Here is a 23658-nt window from a genome sequence, read left to right on the forward strand (position 1 = left end):
AGAATTTAACAGGCTCTTGTAGGTTTTCAGCACTGAGTTTGGCAGAATTACATCGCAGGACATAACACTGAGGCTGAGCTGGACGCAGTAGTATTTACTAATACATGTAATCTAATTATAATCAAAGCCAACGTTTAATTATTATTGTTATCATTATTTTTATCCCCTGGCAACATTATAATCATGTGAGGAATAGGGAAAGAGACTGAAAAGCTGTCCAGGTTTTCACGGCTGTCTCCCTCTGATGAGAGGAGCTTTCCACCGCGACCTGGTGCTGAAATGCCTCCAACTCCGTTTATGCGTCTGTCGCTATAGTTCACAGCCTTTTTGGAAATGTTCATTCAATTTAGAAAAAATATATTGCAAACTTTTCAGTGAGCCTTCTGTTAACGAATACATCTAACTGGGTAAAAGTCTTCATATAGGACACCTTCTTACTAATTTGTGAGTTTCCTAATAAAAGAAAAAAACGATATTCCTATAGGGACTTAAAATATGTCTGTGGTATTCAATAGTGAGTTTACAGTGGCCTTATCGTTCTTTATGGTATTTTTAATTTCCTATGGCGTCACTATAATATCCCTATAACACTCCCACAGGGACTTAGTGTGTAGCCCCTATAGTGTGAGTGTGTGTGTGCGCACGCTCCTGTGTGTGTGTGTGTGTGTGTGTGTGTGTGTGTGTTATTTGTATCGTGCTTCTAACACTAATATCGGATTATCATAGTTGTCTTTTCTTTTTGTAAGGGTTTATAATTACAAATATATCATATATGCGTATGCTTATCCTATATAAATGGTAATAAAGGTTGATCCATTATTTTCATTATTCCCTCCTCAACACAAAAGTCAAGAGTCAGACACTGGGCATTAGGAGGGAGGAGGATTTTTTTCCACACTCGTGTAGAAGAGTCGTGATGGCGCTCACTGGCTCTTATTGGTTAAAGTGATTGCTGCCATGGTTGGAAATTAACATAAAGGACGCAACTGGCGAAGGGATCCACTTGGGGGCAAGCTGGTGATGCGTCACAGCTCTCGGTGTAAAAGAAGAGGGAAAAAAAGGGACTAAAGTATCGCCAAACCTGCGGGTTAATGTCCTTCAATGGCCACGAAGCCAGCCGTGGTCTCAGAGCTGAGCGCAAAAGTGCCACAGGTGAGAGGAGGAATGATCACCGGGATCAGAGGCTTCGGGTGTCCTAGGCGTTACAAACAAGTAACCAAAATGCTCCAAACAAACTTTGCCATGTAAGATTAGCAGCCGAAGCTCCTGCACGGTGCAGAAAATCTACGATTTAACCACGTCACTTCTCTTGAGATCATGAAACAACCTCGGATGTGGCTGAAGCGAGGACAAGTTGAGGAAGCTGAGGAAAGCCATCTTCACCGATGAAGCAGCCAAGTTCCTCTGCGCCTCTCCCTTTACGCACTGGCGAGGTGAGGACGGGGAGCATCACATCAATGTAGAGAAAACATCAATGTGCCATCAGAGGTGCTGAAAGATCGGTAGAAGACAGGAGAAGCACAATTTGCAATTTTGCAGCGAAAATAATAAAAAGCACACCATGGATACAGAGGGGGGATCCTCCGGGCTGGCCAAGTCAGCCGCTGTGAAACTGTCCGAGATGAGCGAGAGGACCAAGCAGCTTGGCACTGCGATGAAGGATCCTCACCAGCAAAGACGGATCATGTTAGTGATCGTCTGCGTGGCTCTCCTGCTAGACAATATGCTTTACATGGTAATCGTGCCAATTATTCCAGATTACCTCGCTGATCTGGAGAGTGAGCAGTCAGAGCACGTCCACGTAGTCATACATCCCAACACTTCAGCCAACAGCACAAGCCAAGCCAAAAGCAACAAGGACAATTTAGACGTCCAGATAGGAGTACTTTTTGCATCTAAGGCCATCCTGCAGCTGTTAGTCAACCCCCTGTCGGGAACTTTCATAGACCGGGTCGGATATGATATCCCACTTTTAATTGGACTGACTGTCATGTTCGTATCCACCTGCATATTTGCTTTTGCGGAGAACTATGCCACGCTCTTCGTGGCCAGAAGTTTACAGGGTCTGGGATCGGCTTTTGCAGACACCTCTGGAATCGCGATGATAGCCGACAAATACACCGAAGAGGCGGAGAGGAGCAGGGCGCTCGGCATCGCGCTGGCGTTCATCTCTTTCGGGAGCCTGGTGGCGCCTCCCTTCGGGGGCGTCCTGTACGAGTTCGCGGGCAAGAGGGTTCCCTTCATCGTGCTCGCCACCATTTGCCTGGCGGACGGCTTCCTGCTGTTGACCGTGATCAAGCCGTTCTCCAACAGGACTAGAGAGAACATGCCGGTCGGCACCCCCATATACAGACTCATGATTGACCCGTACATAGCTGTGGTAGCCGGGGCGCTGACAGTGTGCAACATCCCCCTGGCCTTTCTGGAGCCGACCATTGCCAACTGGATGGAGAGCACCATGCACTCCTCCAAGTGGGAGATGGGACTGACCTGGCTCCCAGCCTTCTTCCCTCACGTCCTAGGCGTCTACATAACAGTTAAATTGGCGGCCCAGCATCCAAATTTGCAGTGGTTCTACGGAGCTTTGGGTATGGTTATAATAGGGGCAAGCTCCTGCACAGTCCCGGCATGCAAAACATTTGGGCAGCTCATCGCCCCGTTGTGCGGCATATGTTTTGGCATCGCCCTTGTAGACACTGCCCTGCTGCCGACGCTTGCCTTTTTGGTTGACGTGCGTCATGTTTCAGTGTATGGTAGTGTTTATGCTATAGCTGATATTTCCTATTCTGTTGCATACGCCATGGGTCCCATAGTAGCCGGCCAGATAGTGCACAATCTCGGTTTTGTACAACTCAATCTGGGTATGGGCCTCGTCAATGTGCTTTACGCGCCAGCGCTGCTGCTGCTGCGCAACGTGTGCCAAATGAAACCGTCCTACTCGGAAAGAGATAACCTGTTAGAGGAGGCACCGCAGGGGCTGTACGATACTATCAAGATGGAGGAGAGGAGAGGTAAGAAGAAGGGCTATAGCTCGGCAGGGAATTGCCTGCCTGTAGACGAAAATGGGTTCGACCCGTTCAGAGCACAGCGCTCCTTGTCAGAGGAGTCGTCCGGTCCAGAGTACACTTAGTCCGCCCAAACTCTGACCGCCCCCCCGATACATTCCTATAGGAGAGAGTGGAGATGAGGCAGAGAGGATATAGTCATTTAAACTTTTATGTAAGTACTGATGTGCAATATAAACACCCAATCACCAAATCATGATTGTGTGACCCGTTTTCCAAAGTTTCTTTTTTCTTTGACTGTAATTTCATTGTGTTGAACAAGTCTATATGTAACGTTTGTCATGGACGTATAATTGGAGTTTTGTGAGAGATCTATCAGCTACTGTTGAATATGTGTGCATAACAGAGTATTGTAAAAAGGTATAAATAGATAAATGTACGTACAAGATTATGTTGAAAATATAAATACGGGACCAACTATCAGCAGCACATTTCCCCCACAAAAATAGCCTATATTTTTAGTCTTTGATGAAACTTTTTTTACTTGCACATCAAAGGCCTAATTTTCATTTTCGGTTCTTCGAAATTTCGTGAATTTTAATTTTGTAACAGGCGGGCCTATTTGTTATTATTTGATTTTAGAGGTTTTTGTTGTTTGAAATGAAATGTATCATAATAAATGGATTTTGTATATATGTGGATATGCACAATGTAAATTGTTAAAATATACGTGGACCTCTGCAAAGTTTGTGTGTGCGTGTGTATGTGTGTGCGTATGTGCGCGCGCGCGTGTATGTTGAAACATTTTGTTGTCAAAACGTAGCCTAACGAAGTCAGTCTCCTTCAACTGAGAAAACATGTATTCATTTATCAATTGTCGTTTTAATAAATCTCTGTTTGGATCTGTGTGAGAGGAGTGATTTCATTATTATTATTCATTTCATGTATCAGATTCATCAACTCAAAATATGTGAGGAATTTATTTTCGTTAGAACTATAGGTTATTATAACGAACTTAGGTTATACAAGTTGTTCAAATTGCCATGTGTAGGTTCAAGTGCAAAGTTCAAGAGACACTAAAATACACCAGGGTTAGAAAGAAGGAATCATCTCAGGTGGATAAGGTATTAGAATTTTCTGTAAAATATAGGATATATATATATATGAACGTTGAATTTTGCGTTCAGTTCCTAAGATTTACCAAGAAATAAAGTTCTGATGATGTATGAAAAATGATCATATTCCACAGTGTAATTAATAGATTCTGATTTCCATCAGCAAAATGACTCTTTCTCTCTTCCCCCTAACACATAAACACACACACAGTCATACGCGCACATTCAAGCGCGCGCACACACATACACACGCACACGCAGGAGAGAGGGAGCGCACATTACGCACAATATGGCAACATGAAAACTAAAACGCTAAATGAACAGATCACAGATCCAAGTGAGTGACAGTTCAGGAAAACACAACAGCCAAACCAGAGCAACACTTTCGCACAGTCCAGGTAGATTTAGGTGCAAAAGTGAAACCCGTGTTCTCTGACATCAGGCTGTCAAACTCTGAGGAAAGCGCAGCACTGAACTCTGAACTGAGAAATCTCCCGGTATGACAAACCAAAACCCGACGTTCATACTCTTTTTTTTATTATTATCATCATCAGAGGTGGGCAGGGGGAAAGCAAGCTGTCAGATAATATGTTCCGCGAATAGATTTCGATGGGAGGAGTTTCTTGCCTCAAGGGGGTAGGTAGACGCAAACACCTTCAGCATCTTTTCCAAGGCGCGCTTTAATGTGGAGTCACAGCCTTATGGCGAGGCGCGGGGACGTGGAGCATTCCTGCGCGTAAACGGAGATACACTGTAGTCTAATATGGGATTTCACGGCGCGGACGTGGGAGGCACTGTCATCTTCCACACACCTCTTTGACCTCCTGAGCAGTAAACTGATCTGGTAAGTATTTTTTTTTTTCTCTCATATAAGAAATTAGAGAAATTAGGAGATTTGCTGGTTGTTAAAAACTTTCCTATATGGTGCCCGTGCGCAAGTTTGGCGCACTGGAAGAAGAACATCAGTCTTGAAAAGTCATTTAGTTTCCTATTAACATATCTCTTTTTCCTTCAGAAAACAGATATTTAAAAGTGTGTTAATGGGATGAAATCATTTCACTTGTTTCCAATGGAAATCAACTTGTTTCAAGAAATCCCTTAAATCAAGTAACATCTTGATACTATTTCAGTGTCTTGTTCTTCCTTATTTCAAGATATTGACACTTGTTATGGACAGTTTCTAAAACAAGTGAAACTGCAATGGAAACAAATTCAATATTCTCACCCCACAGGCAAAAATGTCACTTGTTTTAAGTAAAATAAGATTTTAAGAATAAATACGAGACTATGTGGCTTTACTTTTGCAGTGATGAACGATGGGACGCCACTGCAAGACAAGCATATGCAGAAAATTACATTAGGCTGCAAGATAATGAAGAATGGAAGTCTGCTAGTTCAGTTTGATACACTACTACATAATTGGATTTCTCTGCAGGCCTAATTTTTTTTAAATTTCCAGGCAGTTTTTATTTTCTTTATTCTATCTCAAATGTCAACATGCTTTGTGCAGGAAAGGCTGAAGTCAGACCAACTCGAGAGGGTTTCCACATTATTTACCCCTGACTGGACTGGACTGGACTGGGATGCAAGGATGCCCATCTTGGAGAAAGAGACACCCAAAGGCCGCGGGGACAGCAAAGTATGGAAAAAGTGACACCGTTTTCTCGGTGAACTTTTTTTTTTTTTTTACATGAACATTTTCATTTTACATGTTAGATTTCCAGCCTACATTTTGTTTACTTTTTTAGAAGGTTTTACTACCGTGCAGCGAATATTTCCTCAGTTTTGCCCACTGACCGCTAGGGGCAAAATGTATACATGATATCTGTGTATCTGTCTATCATCCCTCAGGGGAAATATCACAAACATTGTAATTACTTTAGTATTGACATAGCGCAACTCACCTTTTGTGCATGAGATTTGTGGAATACATCAGAGCGGAGCCGGTTGTGGATGGCGTTATGTTGGAGGTTCATAATGTGGGTTGACTGGTTGGTATTGAGCTTCAACTCAATTATTCTAACTGGGAATGTGGTTGGCCAATTCATTTAAACACCTTTTTTTCCTGTTGTTGTTTTTTTTTTTGTTACTGTTACTGTATTGATTAAATAACATTTCTGCAAAGTCCCCATAAAGTCTATGAACCCACTGCCAGACAACTTATTTTAACAATTCCAACATACTGGACAATATTAACAGCTTGGGTTGCAAACAGTACTTACTATGCAAATGATCCAATGTCATACAGGGGAGATAATCAATTTGCATTTTCTTTCCTTAAAAGAAGACCATTTGCAATTCCCACATGGCAGTGGAATTTATTCTCAAATGTATCTTGAAGCATTTCTAATGAATTATTAACTCTGGTTCTAATAATACAAGCATTAAAGAAAAGTTCTGGGGGAAATTACCCCTTTAGCCCTCTAACTAATGAATAATCACTCTGAAACAGGGGAAAATATTAAAATGCTGAACAGCTGCTGTCCTTTCGTGACTCCTCCTCAGTGTTTATACCAGTGTGTTGTTTTCATGACAGCAGGTCCTGCCGAAGGTCCCCGTGCCCCCGCTGAAGCAAACCCTGGACCTGTACCTGAAGTGTGTTCAACACCTGGTGAAGGAGGAGCAGTTTAAGAGGACAAAGGCCATCGTGGAGAAGTTTGGGGCTCCTGGAGGTGCGGGGGAGTTTCTCCAGAAGAAGCTGCAAGAGAGGAGGGACAAGACAACCAACTGGGTAAACACAAGACAAACAAAACAGACACTACTTCACCTTACAACCAAGCTGCATGAACTAGGAAAAGGTAAAGGAAGAACATATCCAGCTGCTCTTGGAGGCCTTAAAAATGTCTTTATTGGTACAATCTGTATCAATAAAGATGTGTTTTTAGAACATCCATCCGCCTCCAAGAGTAAAGTCTCAGAGCCAGTGAGTAAAGCTGTTTGGGACTCTATTTAAAGAGTTAATTTAGAAGACACTATACAGCCATTTTCAAAAAAAGAAATCATTACCTAAAGTTCATCATTCAACATTTCTAAAATATCTAAAATATAGAGAATCCAGTTTTTTAATGTGTCAATTATGGACTTAAATTACCTGCTAACCTTGATAGACAACTGTAATTTGTTTTAATTTTGTGATATTGATCATTGTGTAAGAATAGGTGTTTTATTTTTGGAATAAAACCCTTTATCTGCTCTATGAAGTACAAAAATGTGATGTTTCTAAAGTACTACATAACCCATTTCCAAAAGAGGTGATAAAAGTGAAACAAGTGGCGATACAGATTTATCTGAGCCTCCGCTTGTCATTTGTTGCTTCAGTCTCAATCTCTCAATCCCCAAGCACTTTGGTGATCGGTCTGTCCACAATTCATACAGTTCAGTGAAATCTATCACACTCCCACTCTCACATCGGCTCTCACCCACACTCCCTTTCATCTGGCAGTGATACACTGTAATGGTTTTTCACTCCGTTGCCCACAGGTCTCCACTCTGAAAGGGAGAAGTTGAGTTCAAAAAGTTGTGGTAGCATCTCAACAATGTCATCCCTCTGTTTCCCTCTGTTTCCCAGGTCTACGACTACTGGCTTGAGGATATGTATTTGAACAACAGACTGGCTCTACCGGTCAACTCCAGTCCTGTCATGGTCTTTCCCAAACAGGCATTCAGCGATCGTAAAGATGCCGTCAGGTATGTGCTACACATTTGGTTCTGCTTTAGTTCACACTGTAACTTTTCCATGTAAGAGTGTGCGAGCTTTATTCACACTCCTGGTGAGACTTGTAGGCTGTGACGCAGCAGAAACCCTGATGAGGGTTTGGTTCAATGAGGATGAAATCATTTCTAGAATCAGGAGCTGCGACTGTAAAACAACACAGTCCTGTATAGGTCAATGAGTAGAGCAGGGTATTAAATTAAAGTCCACCCTGAATCACTTTAACACTGTTTAAAAACAGCTATTGGGGATGTGTGTTGAATCACTGGTGCAATTTTGTTGTTTGGTGTCGTAGAAGACATTGTTCAAAAATGATACAGGGAGAAATCTATCAGAGAGGAGACAGAGATAGTATTTCTCCATCAACAGCAGCCTCAATAGACCAGAATGCAGTTCAGCCACAATACATTTTTCATTAAGGGGTGTGACACTTTACCACAACATAACATAACAGCATTACAGATTGATGATAAATAACAGTTTAAGAGTATCCAAGGGTGGATTTTACCTTATACTCCCAGTTCAATTCTCCCTGCGACTGCTCTAATGCTAAAAATGTGCACAGTATCAGTTCTACAGGACGCTTTCAATGAAAGCATCCACCAAATGGCAGCTGTTGCCACGCCTAAATAATGCAAATTCTAGTTTTCAAACCACAACACTGCACCACCATCACCAATCCAACGCAAAACGCACACTACAGCATCGTCCATCCTATAAATTCTGTAGCTGCTGAGAGGTTTATGCTCTTCTCAGCAGGCGAGGACTCAGATTAAGATCAGGATGACAGACATGGAGGAGAATCAGCGTCATCTCTTGGCTAAATCTCCGTCCGTTATTAAATGAGCTGTGGTTCCACCAGACATTACACCAGTCCGTCCAGCCCTGTAACTCACCATTAGCTTTTGTCAGCTCGCGGCGCACTAAGTGAATATTTCCAGAGCACCCCAAGCAGCTGGTAATCTACTGACAGGGCCACTTATTAGATTTGGAGTGACAGGTCCAAGCTCTCCATAGAGACTGCTAGTCAGGCCTTGTTTAGGGGTGTGGCGCGCTGAGGCCGCCGCCTCTCTATTGATCTGGGTTTGAATGTAATAACACCGAGACAAATGACATACAACACGAGACCTGACGGGGCTCTGTGTTTTGCCCACACCGCCCACTCACACACACACACACACACACACACACACACACACACACTCTCTCTCTCTCTCTCACACATACACACACACAGCTCGCCCACTGTATCCTTGTAATTCACCACAATGTGATTACCGCTGCTGCACTGAAAGATGAGAGTGTGTGTGATCATGATCCCTGACCAGTCCACTGTTTATATATGTTCATGTTCAAATTTATATTTAAGGAAAAAGGTTAAAAGAAAAGGTTTAACAGCAAACCCTGTGCCCCTCTTTTCTGAATTTGTCCTTTTTACTCTTTGAAGGTTTGCGGCTCACCTCATCACAGGAGTGCTGGAATATAAGGCTCTCATTGATGCGTAAGTTTAGTAGATCTAATGTCATTATCTACCACCCTGCTATCTGTATTTCTACACCCCATCTCTTGATCATTTCACCTCCCTGGTCCTAAAAGTGTAAAGTCTGAAATCCTATGAACTGCTGTCATAAAAAGGCACCGGATGAGAGTCCTCAGAGTTTCATTTGACATCTGTCACTGTATCTCCGCGGCTATCAGGCGGGCGCTGCCGGTGGACTTCGCCCGGGGCCAGCTGGCTGGGACCCCTCTGTGCATGAAGCAGTACTACCGCCTCTTCACCTCCTACCGCTTGCCGGGACTGAAGAGAGACACGCTGAAGGTCCAGATGAACGCGGCCTCCTTGGAGCCGGAGCACATCATTGTGGCGTGCAAGAACCAGGTCAGCACGCTGGCCTCTGAGGAAGCTATTCATAGGCCGCCGCAGTTCTAACTCAAGAAAGGGTCCAGTGCATGTTGAGAGAAATTCCAAGTGAATGTAAAGGACATATTGATTAAAATACATCATTGGTTTAAACTGATAATATGTTTATAATAGTGTAGTTTAATTTTATCAGTAGGTGCAGTTTGAGTTTCTTATCCCAAGCAGTCAGTGCATCACATCTTTTCTAGGATCATATCTTGTTTTTGGGGTTTCTATGCCACCAGAAGTCTGCCAGATACATCACTGGCTTCTAGTGCAGCTAAACTTCTCCTTCAGAAGAATGGATTTCAAAGTATAGGACTTTCTTCAGCATCTAAACTGGCTGCAAAAGGCAATTTCAAATATCTACTCTGACCTGAACTGCCATCTTTGAATATATTGTGATACTAGTATTATCGTCATCACAGGGACATGGCCATTTGCATCCCAACTGGCATGACATGGTCTAATGGTTGAAAAGGTTACAGGCACAAAGTGTCAGATATTCCATCCTGTTGAACCACATGGGTCCAGACTACAAAGCTGTTCCCAGTGACAGGCAAATTCTAGTACACAATACATACAAAGGGGCCAGCTTTGTATACATACCATACATACCATACATACATACATACAAACATACATACATACCATACATACATACAAACATACATACATGAAGAAAGTATGACTTACTGTTAGTGGATGACTATTTGGATGACTTTAATGTATAACTTATAAAATGTCTGAAGGGATAAGAGCCAGGTCTGACTGTATTTCATGGTCTTGTTCTGAAAACGAAGTGTCTAGATGAATTTACAAAGCATAAAGCTATCTACAGCAGTTTAACGAAATGCTTATTTGAATATCTATGCCAAAAGCCTATTTGGTTATCTAAACTGACCGGAACATAATTTTTCACAGCTGAATTACTATTGTATTACACTGCACAGATATCAAAGGGACCGTTTACGTGACAATTTGCATGACTTTTGGGGTGGATTGATACAAAAGTTATCTGAAGCTGTGGAGTGGTCATCTTTGTATCTCACAACAACATAAATACAAACCAATTGTAGAGTACTAAAGCACCCTGCAGAACAGCATGATATAGGGTCCATGAAAATAGATTCTAGCATTAATGTTGGCTTTCCTTGAATGCACAAAATTACATGCCAACATCTTGACAAATACCTTCACTGCGACTAAATAATGCCTGAAAGTATTCTGACTTATTATTTAATAGAGGAAGATTTGTAAAGATAATCATTAGCGACACATTGGTCAAAAAATAAAAAAATAAAAATATATTTTTCTTTCCAATTTTATAACTTGGTAGGGTCCCACCATGACACCATGTTAAGTTGGTTGTGCATAATGCTGGTGAATATGTCCCTTTAAAGATGAATTAAGATGGACTGCTTTATTATTATTTATGCAACATTACAACTGATTGCTCAGTAATCTTTTACAAATCTTTTGAAAATAGAACTACAGACTCATTCTCTTTCACGCAAGGTTTTGCTGAGCATCCATACTCTTTTTCAGCAAGACCCTGCCTCAGTCTCCTACTATCGGCCAGTGAGCAGCTCCACTAGAACGTCTGAGGCTTAAGTGTCTCGCTCAAAGTCACCTCAGCAGTAGTGGCTGAGTCCTTCACAGTAGTCCTTCACTTTCCCCACCCAGACTTTCCCAGCTGCCCTGGGAATTTGAACTGGAATCATTCCTAACCATAATAGAAAACTTAAACTCAAACACACTGGCAGATGAAAAGAATTAGACTGTCTAGTGTAACAAATCCTCTGAACATAGTTGCTATTCTTTCTGACAAAATCAGAAAGAAAAATCTATCCATATATTAGTTATATGGCAAAACAAGGAATAATCGGAATTCTGGCTGAAAAAAGGAATTTTTTTATCGTTGTTGTTGGACCTCTAAAATATGGTGGACAAAGGCTGAAAGAGCATTGGAGGAGGGCTCACCTGGACGGGGTTCTGGGAACTATCAATCTGTGGCACATAAGGGCCCGTCCCTATGGAGACACAGGCGGCTAACTAAATTACTGTTGATTGAATCTGCCACTTTGTCTGAGAGCCTCCTTGAGTCGCATGTTCAACTGATTGCAGCAGAGGAGCCATATTTAAGGTAGCCATTGGAATAAAGCCATGTTTAATCCCTGCCATTATTACTGGTGCTCTTGTTATCTCAGCTATATTGTACCTACATTGTGCCACAATTAGCAAGCAAGGACACAACTGAACATTTCCCTGTTGTTGTTGCATCATGTGCCTTTCAGGTCTTACATGATAGAACAGTTAAGAAATACATGACTACATGACTTTTCTAATCTGTTTTTTTTTCACTAGTTTTTCGTGTTGGATGTTGTCGCAAAAAACAAGCAGCTCAACGAGATGGAGATCTTATCCCAGCTAGAGAAAATAGTGAAAATGTCAGAGAACGCTGAAGAGAGGCTCCCTCCTTTTGGTGTCCTGACATCTGACGGGAGAACAGAATGGGCACAAGCCAGAGATGCACTAACAAAAGGTCTCATCTCAAACACCTCAATTGTTATTATAACGTTTTTAAACCTATCTCAACATATAACAGGGCTAAACTAGTCTCCCTCCCTCCCCTATCCAGATCCGACCAACAGGGCATCTCTGGCTCTGATAGAGAGCTGTGTGTGTGTATTGTGTCTGGATGAGCCCAGCGGGCTGGAGCCCAACGACACCAACCGGGCCCTGCTGATGCTGCACGGGGGCGGCCGTGAGAAGAACGGGGCGAACCGCTGGTATGACAAGCCTATGCAGGTAGGACCGAGCTACAATCCTGCACTAATGGAACTAAATGGACAGTTTGTTCCATTGGGTAATCCAGGCTCTCTCAGTTTGTTGTAGGAATGGATGGGGTGTGCGGAGTGGTGTGTGAGCATTCGCCGTTCGAGGGCATAGTTCTGGTGCAGTGCTCGGAATACCTGATGAAATACATGTGAGTCAGCTCATTGCAACATTTCTGAAATGTAAAACTATACAGGACGCCCACACACCCGATACCGTTTTGCAATCAATGCAGGTGAGACAAATAATGAAAGTGACTTGTTGCTCTGAACAGAACAGGAAGCCCCTCCAGGTTGGTGAGGTCATCCAGCATCACAGAGCTTCCTCCACCCCGAAGACTGCTCTGGAAATGTAACCCGCACATCCAGGGACTCTTAGCGGCCTCCGCAGACAGACTCCAGAGGCAAGACCAACACAACACCAAGTCATGTGCAGAGACATGTCACTAAATTTACAAAGTATCCTCATCCTCTGTGCTTTCTCCCCCAGGCTGGTGCATAATCTCGACATGGATGCATACAAGTTCAAAGTCTATGGGAAAGAATTCATCAAAAAACAGAAGATGAGTCCAGATGCGTATATACAAGTTGCCTTACAACTTGCATTTTACAGGTACAGCGCATACATACAGTACTTTACACTACCAGTTAAATGTTTGGACACACCTGATTGAATGTACTATGTTTTTCATTATCTTAAAGCCATTTTGATCTAACGGCTTATGCTTAAATGCTTGAGATTTGTTACTTAGACAAATATAAATAGTGAAGTTGATCCTATGTATGAATTTCTTTCCAAAGCCTTTGCCTTTCCATCAAGATCAAGGCAAAGGGCGGCTGCTTTAAAGAATCTAAAATATAAGATAGTTTTGATTTGTTTAACACTTTTTTGGTCACTGCATAATTCCATTTGTGTTATTTCATAGTTTTGATGTCTTTACTATTATTCCAAAATGTAAAAAATAGTAAAAATAAAGAAAAATGCGTGTGTCCAAACTGTAGACTGGTAGTGTATATCTGTAAAAAGCTATAAAAAGCTCTTGTCCATTAGTATGTCCTCTTTAAGTATTACACAATTTGTGAATAAAACACTGATTTCATGAAATTTGTATGTTATTCAGCCAAGCGGGTGAGTCCAAATGTGGTGGTCACTTTTGTCTGTATGCTCAGATGCACTGGAAGGCTCGTGTCCACTTACGAGAGCGCCTCCATTCGGCGTTTTGAAGAGGGCCGGGTAGACAACATCCGCTCAGCGACCCCCGAGGCCCTGGCCTTCGTGAAGTCCATGACAGAGGGGAAGGCCGCTCTCACCGTGAGTCATTTTTCTCACTTTGGCCCCAATTTACTGAGCAACTCCCACATTACTGTTCATCACGCCTGCTCAAATGAAACAGGTGTCCGCCGGCCACCTCCTCACACCAAAACCCAGTCTCCCCTTTCCAACAAACAGATGACCTCCCAGCAGATTTAAAGCATCTATAAAAAAAGGGGGGGGGATTGGTGGCTGTACCGCTGTCTCTCCTTGTAGAATGTGAAATGTTCAGCATAAAGCAGTGTTTTTTTTCTCTAAATTGTTCCTCGATTCTCTTACAGGATTCAGAAAAAATGAAAAGACTGTGGGATGCAATCAATGCCCAGACAAATTACACAATCGCAGTAAGTATCTCTGGCCAGCAATGACACAACCAGAATTTGAATGTGAACTAATAGAGATGTGATGGATCTGATGGGCAAACAGCCAGCTGGGCCATTGCTCAAAATCTTTAAATCCCATTCATGCTGTTAGGCTCTTTGCATAAAAGCAGAATTGGAGAGGCTTCATTAGCCCAGAGCAAAAAATAAAGGTTTGTTTTTCAGGCTATTACAGGGATGGCGATAGACAATCATCTCCTCGGGCTTCGGGAGATCGCAAAGGAGCTCAACATGGACAAGCCAGAGATCTTCTGTGATGAGACGTATCTGGCCAGTAACCAGTTCATCCTTTCTACCAGTCAGGTAACCTACAATCCCATCATATTCATTATCATTTTATTCTAGAATATAAACATTTTATCTCTTCAATTTATTGTGTTAATGACATGTACCTACACCTCACTGCACCACTCAATAAGAAAGCTAGCGTCACCCCTATAGGCAGAGTGATCGTCTCCTAAGATCCTGACCACCTGCTTCGTGTCAAGTAGAAAGTCCAGTATCCAATAGCATAAAGACTGGTTGACTCCCAGTGTGTGCAGCTAATCGAACAGAGGCAGGATTGTATTGACCGCTGAGCTGTAGTCAATAAAGAGAAGTGGCAGAGGACTCCTGGTGCTAAAGGATGGAAATAGAGCACCATCCTCTACACACCTGTTAGATCTGTATGCAAACTGGATTGGGTCCTGCTGTACTTTTGACAGGTAACTGCTGACCAAGCTCTCAAAAAAAAAAGCCACTGTCTAGTCATTAAAACAGTGGAAACATTGCAGCGAGTTGGTAAGCACAATGCTTCAGAGTGGCTGAGGACATATGATCTGGCCCTGCTGTCTTTCTGCTGTTCTGTTTGAGGACCAGGACTCTGACCTCATGGATTTTTTAATTGAAAAAGTGTGGATCTGTGGGCTCCAGCACCCTTGGTACACCCAGTGGGTTGGCTGTCAGAATATCAAATCAGTTTATCAGGGAGTTTCATCGAGGGTTCTGTGCTTGGTCTTATAGTCTGTAATTAATTGGAGCCCCTGCCAGACTCTTCTGCTATCCGTAGCATTGAGTTTATTCTCCAGACCATCTCTGTATTTAGCTTTGGCTTTCCTGTCAACCCTCTTAAATTCATATTTGGATGCCTAATACAGGTCTTTATCCCCAGAATTAAAAACAGCATTTTTATTTATACATAGGATTTTCACATCCTTGCAAAACTATGTCTTATTGTCTATGTCTTATTGTTGCTAAAGAAAGTCACAGACTTAAATGGAGTATAAACATTCACAGACATGAATGCAGGATGTGACTGTAACAGTATAGGTTCTAGATTATGACAAGACTCTTTAAGCAACTAAACCCCAAACCCAAATCTGTGTAAAGCCTGACATCTAATGGTAAAAAGCCTGCTACTGAAATTGCCATCTGCTATTGGCTGATCTTTGGTGCCAGGTGATGTCACCACCTGTTGTACTCTATAGAAGGTGACATCATTCCCTAGGCAGAAAAGCAAATGAATCTATTTCAAATACTAAGCCAAACACAACTCTTCTCATGCCCCAGCTGAACCGATCTAACCCAGGCTGCGGCCCGCTCCCCTCTCCAGGTCCCGACCACAGTGGAGATGTTCTGCTGCTACGGCCCGGTGGTGCCCAACGGCTACGGCGCCTGCTACAACCCGCAGGCAGACCACATCCTCTTCTGCGTGTCCAGTTTCCGGGAGAGCACCGAGACGAGCTCGGCTGTGTTCGCCAAAGCCCTGGAGGAGGGCCTGCTGGAGATCAGGGACCTGTGCAATAGGAGCGGCGCTGCAGCTTCTAAACTGGCTGGGAGCGGCCAGGGAGCCGGCCAGCCTCATAAAGCAGGGAAGTAAGCCATACTGAGAGAGAGAGAGCGCCCACTCAGCTGCTCCTCTCAGCACTCTTAGACTTAGTTTTAGACTCACTAGCGGTGACGTCCCCATGTGTCTTTGTTGTCTGTGCAATAGTGAGTGGTCCTTTTAAAACACTTCAGTGAAAATACAAAGCCTTAAACTTCACATGTAACTGTATATATATATATGTAAATTATGTATGGAAAATGGAAAACTGTGAAGGTTTTCAATTTCAGATCTATGTAGACATCAGAATGATCTGGGGTCCAACTCTGACCCTGCTTGACTCGGCAGACTGACATAACTGGTCTGCTGCCTTTAGGAAACTGAAGCCATGCCTGCTTTTCAGCACTGATGTGAAGGACAACTCCTCTGTCTGGGGACGATTGAACTGAATGATCTCAGTGTTTATCTGACATACGTAGAGTAGCCTAGTGTATTAGACAGGAGAAGAATCAGCAAATAAAGTACCTATTATATTCACGTGACTTATGAAAATCGTGGTATAAACCTCATCCTGCCAACCTGTCTCACTATGTGTGTGCCATTATATTTGTATGGACTGTATCCATGGCACTACCAGATCCACTTTAATGTGCTGTAGTTATTTTTACTGTTGCAGTGTTACAGTAGGTATATGTACATTTTCCGACTCCATTGACACTAATCGGTCGCCAAAGAGGTTGTAATATATGTGAATCTGACTGATGAGGCACTTTAAAATATAAATATATGAAGAAATAAGTGTAAAAGCTGAGGATAGGTTCATACAGTATATATATGCACAGTAACACAATGTGTAGCGGGAAGGTAGATGTGTGATATGTGGTTGCATTGACATATGTGATGTTGTCGACCAGTATGTTTGTGTTCTGTGTGTAAAGCAATAGTTTATGTAATGAACAGTGCTACCTTATAAGCAAGATACAGTGGCAACTGTGTGAGGCAAACCACTGTGTTCATATGTTATACTAGTGCTTTTTATTAGCACTTAGAGGTAGAATAAGGGTAGTGTCGTACTGTAGGTACTTTGTGCAATAACAAAAAAGCTAGTACAGTAAGGGTATACGTGCAATCCATCTAAAATGAAATGAATTCATTAGATGCATGGAGCTCATGCAAAATGAAATGAATTAATTATCATTGCTATTTTTGATATTCAGCAATATTGTAGTAACATTAGAATGTATTGTCCTCAGTACGGTTTCATAATATGGCAATCTGTGTCATGCATGCTGTTTGGGTCCAAAATGTCCATTCAAAATGTATTGTTACTTGGATTCCTCTGTACTGTGGGTCTTGTTTGAATCTGTGGTGGTTCATGTCACTGTAGTTTGGATCAATGGTCTGTAGCTCAAAGTCAGCAGTGAAAATGTGAGGATATTTGTTGTTCTATGTTCAGATGACATTCATGTTCATTATGTATGTTATGTATCAGTAGACAATGTGAATGTGAGCCATCGAGATGATTTCAAAAGCCATGCCAAGAAAAGACTATAAGCAAGTAGATTCTGTCCTAACAACAACCCCACACACACACGCATGCTTATTCACACTAATTGTATTTTTATATGTAGACATGAAATCAGAAAATCAAAAGCATATATGCACATTAGGTGTACACAAAATATAGCCAATCATGACAGTTATTACTGAAATGCCGGGAATGATTAAATAAAGAGTGATTAACATGTTGTTTAAGGGGTGCACATTAATAACTAAATTGCCTTAAACTCAAGTGATGCAAACTATTTTCCATAATTGCTGCCAGATATAATAATCTAGAAATGTTTGAAGCCATTTCATCTCCGATTGTAATGTGATGTGTTTCTACAGCAAGTTGTTGTTTGTTGTCTACTTTGTGTGTGTGTACATGCAAAAGCAAAAGAATGTATTAGTTTTCATGTGGTGTTGAGCTTTTCCTTCTCTCTCTTATAAAAAGAAACTGATGATCCCTGGGGGGAAATTGGCCAATTATAGCCCAGTATTACAGTATCATAGTAGCCTAATGAGTTAATGTTACACTCATCTCATGGTAACAGTCAGTGGCGATTAATGTTAAAGTCTTCATTGATAGGGAGAGTAGGTTGTGTTGTGTCAAGTCCATTTCATATTTGATGAATGTTCAGTGGAAACTCTTAACTATGCTTGTCATGACAAAAAAGAAAAAAAGCTTATTTATTTTTATAGGCTATAACAGTATTTTGTTCATCAGAATCTATAAGACATTGCCAATTTGAAATGTTTTGTGTGTGAGAAATAATACATTGTAATGTAATTGTCCTGTAGAGAAAACTGATATAAATAATATCAAAGTCCACAAATAAAATGGACCCCAAACTATCTAAAAATGTCAGTGTTTTCTATTATACCATTTTTGCAACCTTAAGTTGTAGGTTTAGGTTGTGGCCCAAAAAGGAATCAACTACAAACAAACCAAGTCCAAACCAATGACTTTTATGTTTGTCATCCACAATTGTGTTTCATCAATCTGATTGCCACCATTTCCTTTTTCAGCCCCATGGGCTTGAACCCCTAAACAACACAACTAAAGGGTTCCAGTCCTACGGGCTTGAACCCCTAATTGTGACCCATCCAATCAGCCATACACAATGCCAGCCTTCTCTGATGAACTGCAGTGTCAAGTACAACAGTAATTGCAGAAACAACTGGCCTGATTTGCATGAAGCTGTCTGTCTGCTGCAGGGCCACTCCACTAACCCACTCCCAACAGATGGCCTCGTTTCGCTGGCATCTGATGAGGTCTTTGGGGAGAGACCCAAATTTAATTCTCCATTGGTTAAACCACTGAACCAGGTCGACCAAGTGCCCAGAAAACATTGAGCGTTTAGTCAAGCTTCCAAGAATTGGTCCAATTAAATTTGGAATACAAATTGGGATGAAAAAAAAAAGATCAGTGCAGGCTCACATTGATTAAACAGGCAAAAGTGTTAAAAAGTGAAATCTACCTATCATGTAGAGAAATGAAATCATTCATTTCAACTATTGCACTGAACAAAACCACTAAAAAGCAAAAAGTTGTATCAATTACATCCATTCCACAAGTGCAACAGAGGATTGTATTAATTATGTAGTGCTCAATGCAGAATAAAGTTGATTTGTACAAAATTGACTTTTCCCATAGCATGACTAGGTTTCATACACCCAGGTGTCTCACATCTGGTTTCCCTGGCTGAATTTGGCTCTTGCAGCCCACGGTGTGGGGAAAAAAAAACCTCTCAGAGATGATCTGAAAACTACTGTGCAGTCACTTCGCAGTTCCTGTGCCACTTGTCCGGCCACATGAGTCTATTGACAGAACATTAAGCGGGGCCGTCTAAGGCCAATGCTGGCGGCGACCAGCGCTCTCGCTGCGTGAGGAGCAGCCGGTGACAAGCCCTGGCGTAGAGATCGATGGCGGAAGCCCACCTGGAGATGGATGATGCGAGAACATTAGCGCTAATAAGTGTCTGCCACGCTGCAGACGGAGACGGAGCCTCACCTGCTGGCTGCTATCGACTGGGAAGGGGAGCAGAGGGGAGCGGAGCTGTCCATCCCCATCGCCTCCTCCCTGCTTAGGGGACAGCCAGAATCCAAGAGAAATGACAGGCCGCTATGACTCGGTTTCTGCTTCAGCTGAGAATGACAAATTAAAAAGAAAGCAGGGACTGTATCTTTCTACTCAACACACCCCCAACTTTTCCCTCAATAGAAGCAACTACTGTGTCTGTGAGTGACTGAGATCCACTGCTGTACAATGGGACACTGCCCTGAAGACAAGCTTAACCAGAACAGTAGATAGGGTAGGGAATTAATACTAGCATTAATAAATACTAGAGGCAAATGGTGGGACATTTTGACTATTTCTGGTAATTCTTTGTACTCTACTTGCTAGTTTGACAGATGTCCAACTATAATTCGGAGGTCCTATCATCCTAAATATCATGAAATATCAAAACAGTAAAAAAAAAGAAAATCACAAAATAGTGAAAGTGGCTGTTCAACTTTAGAGTCCAGAAGCCACTGTGGTCAGATTCCTGTTCCAGCAGCAGACCAGTGGACCATGAGCATGTGCAAACGATGACACCATCAGCACTCCTTGTCATATGTAGCCTACAGACTCATATGTTGTAATCACTAATCACCTTGTGGTTCCAATCAGCCTCCGTAATTGAACATTAGCTCATGAATCAAAAATAACAGCGACACGATTACCATCTGAATCCATTCAACAGCCAATTAGTCACACCGAACCTGTCATCCAAATGCGTTCACCACTTTATTAATATATTTATGTAATTCAGAAGCCACCAGTCATGATGCAGCCATCTTTGAAAATGAATTTGAGTGTGACATTTTCCCTCCAAAATGGAACAGGAAAAAACTGTCCCATTGTCTTGTGCTTCAGGTATTCAGTTGCTGACATTTAAAAAGAAATTCAAAGATAATACCGGCGCTTGCCATTGACTGCCATTCTTAAAATCTTTCAATTAAGGCAGAGTCTATGGCTGTCTGTTTTCCCTCACAAAGAGATTCTGATAATGGCCCTTCTGGCATTTATGAGAAAACTGCTCCCAGGGAAGAAGCTACACTTTACACACCATCTTGGAGCCTAATTGGGCAAGAAGTGAGGCCCCATTAACTAATAGCTCGCAATACAGTATATGCCAAGAGCTGAGACACAGTATTTCCACGGAACCAATCCCATTTAAAAGTTAGACTTCTATAAAAGTAGTGATACTGACATGACAGTGTCTCTCTCAGTGTCCCTATATATGTCAATTCCATAAAGTGACTGACTGGCTTCACTGGGCCAACTGCTTCCATTATGGGTATGAATTTGAGCTGGGGGGCATTCCAAGAACTTGTTTCCATATCTTCAAAAACAAAATGCCAAGACACAGCATCAACTGTTTTTATATTCTAAAGGCCTGCAGTACATTATTAATAATCATTGGCACCGCAGTTAATCTCTGCACATGAATAAACATGTATTTGCACATCCTCTAATGAAAACAACATTGAAACTACAAAGATTGTTACAAAGACAGTCCTAAACCGCACACTGTTGCATATCACCACAGAAGAACGGCCAACTTAAAACACTTCACTTCAATGACTGTCACCACACTGTCATCAGCTGCGTTGACGTGTTATAATGAGGCTGAGCTGGATGACAAGATGACACCTACTCATCTCGAGGCGGACTAATTCTAATTTCGTTTCCTATTACTCTCCATGCAGCCCAGGTGCCTCTTTTCTCACGGTTCCTAAACAATAATCCATCCCAGGGCTGCACATCAGCTGTAACGCCAGCCGCGCTACTGTAGTAGGCTACCTAAACAGTGTTGGCAACGTATGATTCATTTTGTGATTGGAAGATCAATAACCAATTTGAAGATGACTTGGTGGAGGGGATCCAGATTGCGGGGCCCGCTCTTCGATGTGCAGTGTAAATCTCGGGCCGGTGGACGCTCCACGGCTCCGGGGGGGAATGATTTATGCCTCGGTCCGGAGGCGCGCGCGCTGTAACGTTTAGGCTCTCATCGAACGGCCCGGGCTAATTTGAGTGGTCTCAGTGAAAGAGGCTGCCGGGCGAATAGTGGGGATGGAGAGGGAAGGGGTCAGGGTGCTACTGCTGGAGGAAGTGCGGCTAAGTAGTGATTGCTAAGGAGGGGGGGAAAGAACTAATAAAGGCATATCGCTCGTTAATCATCGGCTTTATCATCATAATCATCATCATGAGCGCGCTGAGCAGCTCACAGCAGTATAACATTCTTTTCATCTCCCTCTCTCTCTCTCTCTCTTTCTCTTTGCAAGATCCGGACAGAGATGACGAGAGAGAGAGACGAAGAGACCGAAAAGGAGAGATGGAGTTCATGACTAGATGCGAGTTGAGACTCTGGAAGGTAAATGGTTGTGCCAGGCCATCATCTTCAGACCAGAGTCAACCATCCACAAAAGCATTGCAAAGAGACAATCATTTAAATGTTCCCCTCGCATCAGAGTAGCAACGGCTCGGCCGCCTGCATGGTCTCCCAGTTCAGCGGGAGAGCTGGTTGCATAAGCGGCAAATATGAATGGATCCAAGGCGACAGGAGAGGGGAAAGTTAGATGGAGGGAACTCATTAGGAGCGCTGCACTCTCCTCACAAACCCCATCTCAGTAATGCAGGGGAATTTGTGAACTGGCCATGAGCTTTGAAGGATATCTCATAATGCTTGACAAGCGAAAACCACCACCATGCAGCTAATAGCTATATTGTCACAGGGATAAATACAAAGGCATGAGTTCGCACGCATGTAGACTTTGTCACTCTGGTCATGTGAGACACACGCTGCGCGAAGGCAATTCCCCTCACTCCCCGAGTTCCCGCACAGATCTGTTCCGCTGCCAGGCCAGATGTGAGATGGAGGGATCGTGTGGGTGCGAGGCGAGGGGTTGAGTGAGGAGAAGAGGAGTGGAAAAAGGTGTGCTTCATTAAGTGCTCAGCTCCCAGGTGGCCATTTGTCCCGGTAGTGTTGTCCCTGCGGAGCGGAGCAGCGCGGCGTGGCGAGGAGATGAACACGGGCCCACGGCGAGCAGCGGTGGCAGCAGCGGCATCCTCGAGCCCGCAGCTGCCAGCGGCTCCATCAATCTCCACACTCCGGTAACTAAACCGCACGCCACGGAGCAGCGCTCGCTCCCCGACTTGGCCAATTACAGTGATCCATTAAGAAGAAGGAGCGCAGCACCAACAGATGGGAGAACGGCGGTGTGTTCAATCGCTGGCCGTGTTTGTTGACAGAAGAGACAAAGCCTATTTTGCTGTTGATGTGCTTCTTGCCTCTGGTCTAAGGGGAAAAAAATAGACCGATGAAGTGTAGGCTGGGCCTATTTGTGTCAACTCTGCACCTTTTCAATGTTTCCTTGTAGGATAATTCCTGTTTCCATGGGACATTTCGGTGGTTATTTGGCCAGAGAGTGGTCTAAGACTCAGGTGAAAGTGGAATCCATGGTACGATACAACGATAATGAGAGGAGATTTGAAAATGTGAGACATGCTATTGCCCCTCTAACTCCCATTAAGCATTAGCAGTGTATACATTTGCCTGATGTTTGTATGTTTGACTTAACTAGAGAACCAAACCATACATTCCTGTTTCCCCTGGCTCCTACATTAGTCTTAGGCCAAAGAACCACCTGGATATCACATGAAAAAACAGAATTACCCTCTTAATATTCAAAATCGACCTATACAGTCAAGTGCAATGGTGTTGCGCAGTCTAGTCAATCCATCAGAGAGCACTCAGATGGGCTTAAAAGCAACTCTCAGAGCATTTTTCAGTTAAAAATGTGAACTGTCAGACAGATTATTATTTTGAAACTGTTGTTCAATAAATTCACCCACTGTTACCCTGCCATGTCACCAACATCTACATGAAAACCAAAAACTTGCAGAAAGATTCAATCTGTTACAAAGCTCTTATTCAGGTGTTATGAATGTATTATAAGCCTTAGTTCATGTAAAATTGTAGACTGGAGCTCAGTGACCGTACC

The 23658-nt window shown here is 42.8% G+C and overlaps 2 protein-coding genes across 2 annotated transcripts; both read left to right on the forward strand.

Annotated features, from left to right (window-relative positions):
* The first annotated feature begins 1561 nt into the window (after nucleotides 1–1561).
* slc18a3b (solute carrier family 18 member 3b) lies at nucleotides 1562–3130 on the forward strand. The gene has a single exon (XM_071907953.1). It carries the CDS (start codon nucleotides 1562–1564, stop codon nucleotides 3128–3130), a length of 1569 nt encoding a protein of 522 aa, XP_071764054.1.
* Nucleotides 3131–5711: 2581 nt separating this feature from the next.
* Nucleotides 5712–16119, forward strand: chatb (choline O-acetyltransferase b). The gene is made up of 14 exons (XM_071907925.2): nucleotides 5712–5759; nucleotides 6660–6851; nucleotides 7689–7807; nucleotides 9280–9333; nucleotides 9531–9711; nucleotides 12100–12277; nucleotides 12374–12543; nucleotides 12621–12721; nucleotides 12845–12973; nucleotides 13060–13182; nucleotides 13740–13881; nucleotides 14163–14225; nucleotides 14427–14564; nucleotides 15853–16119. Exons 1-14 carry the CDS (start codon nucleotides 5712–5714, stop codon nucleotides 16117–16119), a joined length of 1905 nt encoding a protein of 634 aa, XP_071764026.2.
* The last annotated feature ends 7539 nt before the right edge of the window (nucleotides 16120–23658 follow it).

This window comes from Centroberyx gerrardi, chromosome 20 (assembly GCF_048128805.1).
Source record: "Centroberyx gerrardi isolate f3 chromosome 20, fCenGer3.hap1.cur.20231027, whole genome shotgun sequence".
NCBI lineage: Eukaryota > Metazoa > Chordata > Actinopteri > Beryciformes > Berycidae > Centroberyx > Centroberyx gerrardi.